Here is a 14,673-nt window from a genome sequence, read left to right on the forward strand (position 1 = left end):
TGTCATCCCCTTTATAGGGGAGACACAATCGATGACGTCAGACCTACAGCCACACCCCCCTACTGTTGTAAACACACACTAGGTGAAGCCTAACACGTTCAGCGCCCCCTGTGGTTAACTCCCAAACTGCAACTATCATTTTTACAATAAAGAATGCAATTTAAATGCATTTACAATGGTCCCAAAAATGTGTCAAAATTGTCCGAAGTGTCCGCCATAATGTCGCAGTCACGAAAAAAATCGCTGATCGCCGCCATTAGTAGTAAAAAAAATTTTTTATAAAAATGCAATAAAAATATCCCCTATTTTGTAAACGCTATAAATTTTGCGCAAACCAATCGATAAACGCTTATTGCGATTTTTTTTACCAAAAATAGGTAGAAGAATACGTATCGGCCTAAACTGAGGAAAAAAGAATTATATATGTTTTTGGGGGATATTTATTACAGCAAAAAGTAAAAAATATTGTTTTTTTTTCAAAATTGTCGCTCTATTTTTGTTTATAGCGCAAAAAATAAAAACCGCAGAGGTGATCAAATACCACCAAAAGAAAGCTCTATTTGTGGGGAAAAAAGGACGCCAATTTTGTTTGGGAGCCATGTCGCACGAGCGCGCAATTGTCTGTTAAAGCGACACAGTGCCGAATTGTAAAAACGCATTTAGCAGCATATTGGTCCGGGGCTTAAGTGGTTAACTGGATCAGAGTTACACTCTGATCTCCCTCTAAATTTAAATAGCACCGGTACTTTAAAGTAACAAGGGACTACAATAAGAAAAAAGAAAAAGAAAACAAAACTGATATAAAACCAGGAAAGTTTACTTTTAATGCAGAATACAAACAGCAGTAAATATAAATAAGCTTCATATTTTCTCCCATAAATAGATACATTTTATATGTCATATAAAAATATAAAGCAACATTCAAGTAAATCCAGACAAGAGATCAACAAAACACCCTTGACAGTTCATTCGCCGGCTTCTTATAAAGCAGGTTGAATTCCAAACATGACCATTACGAGGAAGTCTCGCTCCTTTTCCTGCAGTTTCATTTTAGTACAACGTATTTGACTTCACAAAGAATATATTCAAAACAATGTCCAGTCTCGTCTTATTGGTTACAAGAAAATGGTAAGGCCCCATACACACGAGACGCTGCTAAACTCGAGTTCAGAGGCATTTGGGCATTTTTTTCAAGTGCCCCTGAACACATTTAATGTTATCCTATGTGTCCATGCACACATTCACTTTTTTTGCGTTTTAAAGCAGTTGGGTTTAGGCTCGTTTGTTCAGACGCAAAATTTTGGGTTCAGACGCAAACGTTTTTGTGTTTCAAAGCTTTGGGAGGGTCTACAATGTCTTTGTTATGAACGCTGATAGCCGCAAACGCGGTAAAACGCCACTAAACGCGGGAAAACGCCGCAAAAATTCGCGGCAAAAACGGGCGTTTTAAACGCTGTTTTTTCCCTTTGAAAACTTGAGTTTACATGTGTTTGCATTTGCTTCTCGTGTGCATGGGGCCTAACGGATTGGGGGATTTCCCGCTGCTGGTAGACATCTAAAGCCGTCACAAAACAGTTATTTTAGGCCTATCTAAACCGAAGAACAAAAATGTAATACAGTACAGTAGAGCAGGTCACTAGTCTTTGGATGTGATGGCCAAATGTATTTTCTTTTTTTTCCCAGGCATTTCCTCCTTGGCTTTCACTTGGTGATCCTTCCAGAAACACACTTCCTGTCCTAATGTGACAACGCTGACTCATTTGTATTGCATTTATACAATGTTGCCTCCCTAGGACAGGATGTGTTATAGACTTCAGAACACTGCTAAAGCCCTGAAAGCCTTGTTGAGGGACTTACTTCAACTGGTTGACAACTTTCTAAAAACTGAGCTCCTGGAGTGACGACAAGCGGCTTTGACGTCACACACTGCACAGATATGGTCCATTTTTTTCGGTGAAGTGCAGCCGACCCTGGAGCAAGTGTATGTAGACAGTAAGGGCCAGATTCACGAATATCTACGGCGGCGTAACGTATCCCCTTTACGTTACGCCGCCGCAAGTTTTCGGCGTAAGTGCTTGATTCACAAAGCACTTGCGTGTAAACTTTCAGCGGCGTAGCGTAAAGCCGTCCAGCGCAAGCCCGCCTAATTCAAATGGGGCGTGTACCATTTAAATTAGGCGCGTTCCCGCGCCGAACGTTCTGCGCATGCTCCGTTTGGAAATTTCCCGCCATGCTTTGCGCGAAATTACAGCGCCCCGACGTGTTTTTTGAACGGCGACGTGCGTAACGTACTTTCGTATTCCCGGACGTCTTACGCAAAAAAAAAAAAATTTAAATTTGAAGCGGGAACGATGGCCATACTTTAACATGGCTTTTCTAAATCTAAGGCCTCGTACACACGGACGGACTGTCCGCTGACATGTCCGCTCGGAGATTTCTGTCTGATGGTTGTACTTACCATCAGACAGAAATCCGCGCGGACACGATACGCGGTGACGTGGCCGCGCCGTCGCCGCGACGATGACGCGGCGACGTGCGCGGCCCTAGAAGGTCAATGCTTCCACGCATGCGTCGAATCACTTTGACGCATGCGAGGGCTTTCGGCCGAGCGGCCATGTACGGTGAGTCTGTACAGACGACCGAACATTTCCGACGGACAGGCTTCCAGCGGACATGTTTCTTAGCATGCTAGGAAACATTTGTCCGCTGGAAACCTGTCCGATCCGCCGGAAAATTGTCCGGTCGGACGTACAGACGACCAAACATGTCCGCTGAAACTGGTCTGCGGACCAGTTTCAGCAGACATGTTCGGTCGTGTGTACGGGGCCTAAGCCATGAAATAGCAGGCCTAAGTTTGCGACGGGAAAAGCCGACTAGCGACGACGTAAGAGAATGCGGCGAACGCGCGTACCTTCGTGGATCGCCGTAAACAGCTAATTTGCATACCCGACGCTGGAAAACGACGCAAACTCCACCCAGCGGCCGCCGGAAAATTACACCTACGATCCGAAGGCGCACGAAGCCGTACGCCTGTCGGATCTATGCCAAAAGCCCTCGTATCTTGGTTTGAGGATTGCAAAGATTGCAAAGATACGACGCGGCAAATTTGAAAATACGCCGGCGTATCAGTAGATACGCCGGCGTATTACTGCTGTGAATCTGGCCCTAAGGCCCCTTTCACATTGAGGCGTTTTTCATGCGGTACATCGCTAAAAATAGCGCTGCTATACCGCATGAAAAATCATGCCCTGTAGTGTTCAATGTGTAAGCCCGAAGGCTTTCACATTGAAGCGGCGCGCTAGCAGGAGAGCTCCAAAAGTCCTGCTAGCCGCATCTTTACTGCGGTATAGGAGCGGTGTGTTCACCGCTCCTATACCGCGCCTTCATATTGAAATCAATGGGAAACCCCGGTAATACCGCCCACAACGTGGGCGGTATTAACCCTTTTTCGGCAGATAGCGGGGGTTAAAACCTCACCGCTAGCACCCGAATATCGCGGTAAATACGACGGTATAGCGGCGCTACAAATAGCGCGGCTATGCCGTCACCGCGGCTCCATGCCTCAATGTGAAAGAGGTCTAAGTGCTGAAAGAATCATCCAAGTGAGTGTAGAAGGAGTATGAGCCATATCAGAATATCAGGAGCTACTACAAGAGCATAGGTGAGGTTGAGAGCCAAATTGGACTACTACTAAATATTATCCAGATAGAGTTTAGATCTACTTTAACTTTCATGTCTTGCACCAGATTTTTAACTAGATTGAAGTTGAAAGTCGGAAACAGATTCAACTAGATCAGGGGTAGTGAATTAAAATTCACGGGGGTCCGGTCGGAAAAAAATTCTTCCAGCGGAGGTCCGAATGTCATATTGGTGCTATGACGCCACATGATATCCTCCACTTCCTAGCGCCCCCCCCCCCCCCACCACACACATGCACACACCTTTAAGACCCACACACCATCGAAATCGACATAAAAATCTCAAAATACATTTCTTTCATTTTTAGGCAGCACAGATCAGTTGCGGTGCATAGAAACAGAATGCATTTTGCACCACACTGCTCAGCACGCAGGGGCGCTGTTTCAATGTGAACAGGACACATAGAAAACAGAGACCTGTGTTTTGCCAGTGCAGAAATCATAGAACCCCTTTTACATCAGTGTCCTCAGCCCCCCCCCCCCTTACATCACATCCCCCTGCCTCATCACAAACCCCCCATTACAGACTGACCCCCCCCAAATCACAGATCCCCCATCCCAGACTGACCCCCAAATCACAGACCCCCATCACATACCGATCCCCCCCAATCACAGATGGACACCCCCAGCACAGACTGATTCCCCACAATCACAGATGGACCCCCCAATCACAGACTGAACCCCCACAATCACAGATCCCCCTATCACAGGCTGACCCCCCCAAATCAGAGCCCCCAAATCACAGACCCCCTATTACAGACTGATCCCCCAATCACAGATGGACCCCCCACAATCACAGACCACCCCATCACAGACTGAACCCCCCCACAATCACAAACCCCCCCAAATCAGACCCCACATCAGACTGATCCCCCCCAATTACAAACTGAACCCCCCACAATCACAGAACACCCCATCACAGACTGAACCCCCCACAAACACAGATCCCCCCATCACAGACTGACCCCCCAAATCAGACCCCCTATAACAGACTGACCCGCCAATCACAGACTGACCCCCCAAATTCACAGACTGAACCCCCCCCCCCACAATCACAGATCCCCACCATCACAGACTGACCCACCAATCAGACTGACCCCCCAAATCACAGACCTCCTATCACAGACTGACCCCCCAAATCAGACTTAACCCCCCCCCCCCAAATTACAAACTGAACCCCCCCCCACCCACAATCACAGAACACCCCATCTTAGACTGAACCCCCCACAATCAGAGATCTCCCTATCACAGACTGACCCCCCCAAATCAGACCCCCTATCACAGACTGACCCCCCCCCCCATCACAGACTGAACAACCCCCTCCCTACAATAACAGACCCTCCCCCCCCCCATCGCAGACTGACTCCCCCCCATCACAATCCTCTCAATAGTAAACCCCTGTCCTGTCCTGCACAGCACAACACTCCCCCTCCCCACAGAAAACCTACCTTATTCACACAGGACATGGAGCGTGGCCGCTCTGGGCAATGGGCGGGACCTTTCCCATTAAAAGCGAGTGATTTGTTGCTGAAACCGACCCGCTGCCTAGCAACCAATCACCCACTTTTTAACTTAAAAAGTCCCGCCCATTGTCCAGCGCGGTCGTGATTCAAGTTTGTGTGAATAAGGTAGACAGGCAGTGTGGGGAGGGGGGAGTGCAGAGACGGCACAGACCTGCTGCGCCTGCAATGCTGTGTAAATAGCGGCATCGGCAGGCGGGCGAGCCGGCCACAGAGACACACAGGCGAGGCTGCGGTCCGGATAGAATGGTCACTGGGGCCGGAACCGGACCGCGGTCCGCCATTTAGTGACGCCCGAACTAGATTAAAGTAGGGCTTTGAAATGGACCTAAAAGTTTGAGGTTGTTAAGCACTTCAATGCTAAGTACAATAGAGGCTTGTAGAGGCCACCAAAAAAAAAGGGGACTCTAACAGCCATCTTTGGCCCGGCAGAGCCTATCTAAGGCCCTGGATCCCAGAGTAGGGACAGGCACACCGCTTGGAAGAGACAGAACTAGTGACAGGGGGAGTTTCCTGATAAGGAGGGAAAGCATAGGGCTCACTACTTCTCTGGACATCTTCTGCTGGGGCAAGAGACAGCCAGGCCACATTTGGCCTCTCCTAACAGCTGCTGAAACCTTTGCCTGAAACCTGCTCTCTACACGCTGTTGGACCTGTGAGTGCACCCAGTTGTGTGGACTTCCCACTGGGTTTATTGTGGACTGTCTTTGCATTATAGCAATACATGTTCTTTAATAGACATGTGCAATTCGTTTAGTTTCTACTTCGTTTTTTAACGAAAATTCAGAAATTCGTTCATTTCGAATTTTCGTTTTCACAAATTTTCGAATTTTCGAATTTTCAGACTTCCGAAAATTTCTAATTTCCAAATTCTCGGATTTCCGAAAAATTCGAATTTCCAAATTTCCGAATTTTCGTATTTTCGAATTTTTCAATTTCCGAATTTTCGGTCTTCCGAAAATTTTCGTATTTCCGAATTTTTAAATTTCCGAATTTTCGTATTTCCGAATTTCAGAAATTCGGATTTTCGGAAATACGAAAAAAAATTATTTTAAAAATCCCGAATTTTAGAAATTTCGAATTTTTCATTTTTTATTTTCGAATTTTTCAATTTTAGAAATTTTGAATTTTTCATATTTTTTTTTTTAATTTTCGAATTTTTCATATTCAAATTTAGAATTTTTCAATTTTCGAACTTTAGAATTTTCGATTTTTTCGAATCTTCGAATTTTTCGAATCTTCGAATTTTTCGAATCTTCGAATTTTTCGAATCTTCGAATTTTCAATTTCGTATTTTCGCATTTTTACATTTCCGAATTTTCTTTTTCTTTTTATTTTAGAAATTCTGAATTTTCGAAATTTCTAATTTTTCAATTTTAGAAATTCCGAATTTTTCATTTTTTTAATTTTCGAATTTTTCATTTTTCATTTTCGATTTTTCACATTTCGAATTTTTCAATTTCCGAATCTTCGAAATTTAGAATTTAGAATTTTCAAATTTTTTACTTTCGAAATTTTCAATTTTTTAATTTTCGATTTTTTTTTAATTTACGAATTTTTTATTTTCGAAATTTCGAATTTATGAATTTTCGAAATTTCGAATTTTCAAAATTCCGAATTTTCTAATTTTCGAAATTCCGAATTTCTAATTTTCGAACTTTCTAATTTTCGAAATCTCTAATTTTCGAATTTTTCATTTTCGAATTTTTCATTTTCGAATTTTCGAAATTTCTAATTTTTCGAATTTTGGAATTTTTCATTTTCGAAATTTCGAATTTTGGAATTTTTCAATTTTCGAGATTTCGAAAATGAAAAATTCGAAAATTCGAAAAATAAGATTTTAAAATTCGAAAATTAAGAAAATCTGAATTTTCGAATTTTCGAAATAGTGGAATTTTCGATTTTTATAATTTTCGAATTTTAGAAATTCCGAAATCCCGAATTTTCGAATTAAAATTTCCGAATTTTTTGAATTTCCGAAAATTATTTTTTTTCATTTTCGTTTCATTTTTTTTCGGAAATTTCGTTTTTTCCGTTTTATTCGTTTTTTGCTTTTTCGGAAATCCGAAAATTCGGAATTCCGAATTTTCGAATTTCCCGAATTTACGAAAAAAGCAAAAATACGAATAAAATGGAAACAATTTTTTTTTCGATTTTCCCGAATTTCTGAAAATATAAAAAAAACGAATGTAACAAAAACGAAACTTTTTTTTTTCCGATTTTCCCGAATTTCCGAAAAAAAAAAAAACGAAAATAACATAAACGAAAAAAACGAATTTTTTGGCAGTGCACATGTCTAAATCGCACCTGGACTGTGTGTGTTAGACCTCTTTCACATTGAGGCGTGGAGCCGCGGTGACGGTATAGCTGCGCTATTTGGTATTTACCGCGATATTCGGGCGCTAGCGGTGAGGTTTTAACCCCCGCTAGCGCCCGAAAAAGGGTTAATACCGCGGTATTACCGCGCTTTCCCATTGTTTTCATGTGCTGTGCTTTTACATGACATTACATCCCTGGTTATATGAAACCATTTCTTGCAACCATTTTGTCCTTTTTTCTTTTTATAACACGTATCAAACATGCGTTCACTTCATATACATGTAATATGAAATGCTGCTTAGGTGGGTGTAAACCCAAAATACATTTTTCAGGATTTTGACATCATCCTCCACCGACTACAGTTTTCTAAAAGTATATCTAAACGCAAGTACAAACATTTTATATATTGCAGCTTACCAGTCCCTAGATTTGATGGCTGCATTTGTTTTTTTTTGTTTTTTCCCAGGCTTAGTGCATCTTTTGCATATACAGAATAATGCCCGTTGATCCTGCCAGACATCTTGGGCCAGATTCACAGAAAAAGTACGCCGGAGTATCTGCTTTCAAATTTGCCGCGTCGTATCTTTATTTGTAATTCACAAAAAAAGATACGACGGCTTTTGGCGAAGATCCGACAGGCGTTTCCATTTTAAACTCAATGGGTTGTTTAATAAAGTGAGGGTTTGCATAAATTTTAAGCTGCTGGTTGGGAATCTCCTGCTATTGATGACCCCTGATGAGGGTTTGGTATCAATTTTGGGGGACCCCCATGTTGTTAATAAAAAAACAAGCCAGCAGCAAATTTTAAATGATCACAAATGGCATTTTCTATTCACACAATGTCAGTTTTGCTGCAGTACAGTCTACACCTCCTAGGGGTGCACCACTTCACAGGCGGGTTTAGTGCATCCCCCCCAATCATGTTTATTAAAATAATTTAGTTTTTTTAAAGTTTCACTTGAAGCATTATTAAAATCGCTTCTCTCTGTTGACCGGAATGTTTTTTTTTTTTTTTCCATTGACATATATCCCTTTTGGCAGTGCCCAGTTCCCTATGCCCTTTGTTGGACAACCCCTTGACTTGAAAATGGCCAGAATTGATTTGGCCCCCATTGACGTCCCACAAAACAATCCTGGCCCATTCTACTATTCAGAAGAGAAAAAGGCTCAGGTGGTTAAATGATAATAATGCCCTTTGTGCCCCGGCCTATCCTTTCCCCAAAACCTTTGAATTCCTTTGAAAATGTTGGTTCTGGAGCTGCCATAATTGAAGGACAATGCCTTTGGAGGCAGACAGAAATGTGCAGCACAGGCTTGGGAGGAAAGGAGTTGACCTCTTATATGGCCACCAACGTTAAACAATCCAAGAAGAAGTTGGTTTTAGAAGGTTAGCATTCTCTATGGCCTCGTACACACGATCAGTCCATCCGATGAGAAGGGTCCGAAGGACCGTTGTCATTGGTTAACCGATGAAGCTGACTGATGGTCCGTCGTGCCTACACACCATCGGTTAATTAACGATCATGTCAGAACGCGGTGACGTAAAACACAACGACGTGCTGAAAAAAACGAAGTTCAATGCTTCCAAGCATGCGTCGACTTGATTCTGAGCATGCTCGGGTTTTTAACCGATGCTTTTGCATACTAACGATCGGTTTTGACCTATCGGTTAGGCGTCCATCGGTTCAATTTTAAAGCAAGTTCCTATTTTTTTTGACCGAAGGTTAACTAACCGATGGGGCCCACACATGATCGGTTTGGGCCGATAAAAACGGTCCATCAGACCGATCGTGTGTACGCGGCCTATAATGCCAAAATGAAATGAACAAAGTGAAGTGGGGGGAACTAGCATGACAAAGGTCAAGTTGTAAACCCTCTACTTACTTCACAAAATAAAATAAAAATGTAAAGTAGATCTACCAAGAACTAATAGAAAAAAGCCACCACCCACCAGAATTTACCTTCTCTAACAACCAGTCCGTCTCAGATAAAACCTCAAACTTTACACATTTCCATAGCTCTTTCATAAAGGTTGATGACCTAAGTCCCGTAAACCAGTGGTTCTCAACCCCACCCTTCAAGTACCCCAACGGGCCATGTTTTCAGGTTTTCCTTTACTTTGCACAGCTGCTTTAAAGCGGAGGTTCACCCAAAATAATAACTATCAGATCACATTCCTTACTGTACAGACATGTTCAATAGCCACATAATATTTTTTTTTATGTTGTAATTACCGTAGTACAGCTGGTTGAATTGCGACTTCCGGGTTTTCACTCCCGCGGGAGTAGGCGTTGCTACTCCTTTCCCCGGCGCCGCAATGTGATCTGGGAGTTCTCCTGGGAGCACAGCGTCATGCTTCCCAGGAGACATTGCTCTACGCCGTCCAGCAAAAGGCGTGAACTATCAATGACGCCGCCCGTTGTGATGTCAACAAGGAAGTTGGCGGCGCTACTCCTAAACACCGCGCATGCGCGAGTAACAGCGGTGAATGCTTCCAGGAAGTCATTGCGTGTGGGCTTCACAATGCCCACACGCAAAATGGAAACTGCCAAACACGGATTTTAAAAGGTCATGTTTTAGACGAAAACGAACAGGGGACATTTGAAAACACCAAACAGGTGAGTAGTACTTTGTATTTGGGAAACAACATTGAATGCTCAAAAAAAAAAAAAAAAGTTGGCCGCGGAACCTCCGCTTTAAATCAATATCAATGACATAGTATTGATAAGAGCTATTTATCTAAGGGAAGTTCCCAAAACATGGCCATTGAGGGTACTTGAGGACTGAGGTTGAGAACCACTGCCGTAAACCACAGTTTGTAAATGGAAAGAAAATAAGTAATTACAGTTATCGTTCCAAAAACACGTTTTGCACTTTTAGATATTCGACAATAAAATATTGGTACCCCTGGTCATTTTCATAATTAAAGAGTTACCTATAGTGCTGGTGATTTTCAAAGTTTTTCAGACAATACTTTAGGTTTTACTCATACTACAGCTCATCCATCAAAGGTAAGAATCAGTCTGTCTTAGATAAAACCTCAAACTGTACACATTTCCACATCTCTTCCATAAAAGTTGATGAGCCAAGTCCTGTAAATCACTATGTTTGAGTGTACAGAAAATAAGTACAGGCAGAGGCGGCTCTCTAATTAGGCAAATTGGGCGGCCGCCTAAGCCCTCACACTCACAGGGGCTTCGCGGCCACCTAATTCGCCTCTGCTCGATCACTGGACTGACCAACAGTCTCCAGGTGCCATCTATAAAAGCTGTGCGGGCAGCCATAGGGCACACCGGGCGGGCCACAAGTCCATGTGAGGCCCTAAAGCAGCTGAGCTGCTCCTTCAGCCGGCACCACTCACCTGGCCTCTCCGCTTCTGGCTGGCTGCCTATTCGGGTCAGGAGTCGGGCCAGGTGGCGGAAACTTTGTCCATTATGGGCGTGAGTGGAGCCTTGTGTCTAAATTTTGCCTAAGGCCTCACAAAGCCTAGAGCCGCCTCTGAGTACAGGTATTCATGTAAAGGTCTTCTTTAATCCAGAAGGACTATATCTTGCAACTTCTGGTATTTAATGATAAAATATGGGTAGAACTGGTCATTGTCGAAAATAATGAATATTGTTGGGTCTATAGTTTTGTTCACGCACGAGTCATAGAGAAGGCTTGAAGCACACTCTTCATTTAACAGTGGTGGTCGGGTGTAAGAGTTATTACCCAATGTTGTACGTCCCACCAATACCTTGGCAAGAAACATAAAGTGGTGACCTTCGGGGGAGGGGGGAGCATAACTGTGAGAGTAACTGGCATCCTTGGCAAAGTAGCTCCCTTTACCGTAAGCCGTTGCATTCGTGCCTGACACACGTGGATCAAAGTTCAGTTTAAAAATGGCCTCTATGTGGTTTGATTTTGTGCCGTGGAACAGGTAGCGCTCCAAGCAACCGTCTTTGGTTTCTTTAAGCATGCTTTGCATGAATTTTTTCTTCCTGTAAAATGTAAAAAGATAAGCATATGACTGTTTGCATTAATGAATTTTACGAACAATGTATTCTCTAACAAAACTGTTCAGATACTACATTTCAGTTTTCGCTAGATGCTGTGGAGTTAATTACTGCCAACATTTCTATGTTAGGGTTTGTGACAGACCTACCCGGGGCTAGCCTCTTGTCTTGCAATTATGGGCCCTGGCATTTGGGGGAAGAGTGCTCTTTGTGAGCTGTATGCTGGAGGAGCCCTTGAGGTGGTGTTACTTTGGATTCAGGTCCATGACCCCCCAGGACACACAAACTCAGGGAACCCTGTATATGCCATATTAGAAATAGTGACTGATGTTGGGACACATACTGTTACAGTAGGAGATGCTGATGTCAACTCCAGCCACCTGTCTGTCTGTAGTCTGCTATAAAGTAAAGGAGTCTAGTATGGATTGCCACAGCTTCTAAGAGTCTTTCACCCATTGTTGTTTGTGCTAATTAACCCTGAAATTGTATGAAGGAGTTCTATGTTGATATGTATGTGATAATGTGTATTGTAGTTAGGGAGTCACATCGGCTGCTTTAAGGGATTAGTTAATTAGCTCATGGTAATTTATGTTTCTGGTTACAGGTGTATTGTTAGAGTAATATGAGCAGGAGGGGGGGAACCTCCTCTTTAACTGTATATAAGACTATTTTTGTTCTAATAAACTGTCTGATGTTTTACCCTACACTGAGCTACGACTAGTGAATGGAAAAGCTAAGGGGTCTTGGATTGTGTGGTACCAGACAGAGGAAGCATTTACGGCGGACAGACTCATCTTGAGTACGGGGGTCCGTCACAGGGTTGTTTCTGGTGGTAAGGTTTTAAATTGCTATCTTTGTCCTCCTACAGAGATGGACTCTTGGCTTTCCTGTACATCCAAGTCACATAACACAGACACGAAGTGAAGGGAATCTCCCCAATCTGAACGCATCAATAAAATCTGGAGAGAGGTTCTAGATCTTCCTCATCCTACTAGAAACTGTGCTTTGGTGGTGTCCGGCGCTATACTGGCTTCCTGTTCTTTACTGCCCCGTTTTTTTGTTATTTTTTTATCACTACATGTTCTGACACCTTGACTCAAAGTGAAGAGAAGTTTATTAAACAGAAAATTGTGTAGTCCAACATACTACCTATGGTGTAAAAGACATAATCAAATGGATATACATAGTATTAAAGTCTTAAACGCACACCATAATCAACATCAAAGAGAGAGAAGAGGCAGGTTATCCAAAAGACAAATTACTTCTGCTACAGTATGCTGCTTCTATAGATAACCCCGAGTGCTCTGGGAACCCTTTGTTGTGTTTTCAATTCAAGAACAATTCAAGAAATCAACATAATTTTTTTTGGGTGCAACGTGGCATGACCGCGCAATTGTCAGGTAAACCGACGCAGTGCCAAATCACAAAAAATTACCCGGTCGTTGGGCAGCCAAATCCTCCGGGGGTGAAGTGGTTAAACTGACTTATATGGGGGTCAATAAGACCCTACATCTCACCTCTAGGCTGGGAAGCCTGAAATAAAAAATAAAAACGATCCTGGCTTCCCAGCCGAGGCAGCGCCGTTTATTTTTAATGCAGAGGCTGAAGCCCGCTGTCTGCTGACGTCACAAAGCCAATCCAGGCTCGGGCAAGATTGCGACAATGAAGTCGGTATCCGCCCACATGCCTGGATTGGCACCCGACTCATCCTCTCAGGGAGCCGCTGAGAGCCTGAGCTGGCCATTCCCAGCCCCTCCACAGCCCTTCGCTCCAATGAGCGAGGAGGGGGCAGAGCAGAGAGTGGTGTGTTTGATCGCTCAGTTCTCAGCCTTGGAGGCACCGGGGGACAGATGCTATCAGACCGATGTTGCATTAAAAAAAAAAAAAAAAAAAAAAAAACATACATCTCTTTTAAGATGTGTTTTACCCTAAAGTTAAAAAAGAAACTATAATTGTCCTAAAACCCTAATAGTTCCCCTTGTATAGTGACCAAGCATCTTCACAGACTGATAAGAAATGAAAAGACAGACATACTGTGAGTATTTTCTCCACTGGAAGTAGTTCTGTATTCGGAAGACCTCCAGGATGACGTACTTGGATTCTGCCATGGTCTTGTGGAAGTAGGTGTAGATGTGTGCGTACTCGCTATCTGTGTGGGCTACAAGGCACTTTTCGTAGATAAGGTTTTGATTGGTAATGATCCAGGTCTTGGGGTAATCATCATCTTTATCAGGATGGCTTCTAAACGTTTCCAGCGAATTCCGAGGACAGAGTGAATTATATAGGTCTCTATAAAAGAACAATAAAAAAACATGCTGAGACATGGAAATACCCGCTTTCTTCTTCGTTCTGCTGGTCATTTTGTAGGAACCAAAAAGCTTCAAAGCTTGATTGGCTCCATCATCCTATTGTCGATCTAACCACTTCCATACCGGGCCTATTCTGGCAATCCTCTCCTACATGCAAAAATCATCATTTTTTTTGCTAGAAAATTACTCAGAACCCCCAAACACTATGGGCTAGATTCAGAGACAGTTACACCGGCGTATCAGTAGATACGCCGTCGTAACTCTGAATCTACGCCGTCGTAAATTTAAGCGTATTCTGGAAACCAGATACGCTTAGATTAGGCTAAGATACGAGCGGCGTAAGTCTCCTACGCCGTCGTATCTTAGGGTGCATATTTACGCTGGCCGCTAGGTGGCGCTTCCAGTGAGTTCGGCGTAGAATATGCAAATGACTAGATACGCCGATTCAGAAACGTACGTGCGCCCGGCACATTTTTTTTACGTCGTTTACGTAAGGCTTTTTCCGGCGTAAAGTTAGTCGAACAAATAGCTGGCCTAGCCAATGTTAAGTATGGCCGTCGTTCCCACGTCGAAATTTGAAATTTTTACGTCGTTTGCGTAAGTCGTCCGTGAATGGGGCTGGACGTAATTTACGTTCACGTCGAAACCAATACGTCCTTGCGGCGTACTTTGGAGCAATACACACTGGGATATGTCCACGGACGGCGCATGCGCCGTTCGTTAAAAACGTCAATCACGTCGGGTCACCAGTCTTTAACATAAAACACGTCCCCCTGTTCCACATTTGAATTAGGCACGCTTAGGCCGGCCCATTTACGCTACGCCGCCATAA

At 43.4% G+C, this 14,673-nt stretch overlaps 1 protein-coding gene across 1 annotated transcript in view; it reads right to left on the minus strand.

Moving 5' to 3' along the window:
• Positions 1-10,307: 10,307 nt before the first annotated feature.
• LOC120933559 (protein mono-ADP-ribosyltransferase TIPARP-like) overlaps positions 10,308-14,673 on the minus strand; it is a 33,131-nt gene continuing 28,765 nt past the window's right edge. Inside the window, exons 5-6 of the mRNA XM_040346814.1 lie at positions 13,567-13,821; positions 10,308-11,517 (exon numbers count right to left, since the gene is read on the minus strand). Of these exons, the coding sequence (XP_040202748.1) occupies positions 11,067-11,517; positions 13,567-13,821 (706 nt within the window). The 3' untranslated portion in view covers positions 10,308-11,066. The remainder of the gene's footprint in view (positions 11,518-13,566; positions 13,822-14,673) is intronic.

This window comes from Rana temporaria, chromosome 3 (assembly GCF_905171775.1).
Source record: "Rana temporaria chromosome 3, aRanTem1.1, whole genome shotgun sequence".
NCBI classification, from domain to species: Eukaryota; Metazoa; Chordata; class Amphibia; order Anura; family Ranidae; genus Rana; species Rana temporaria.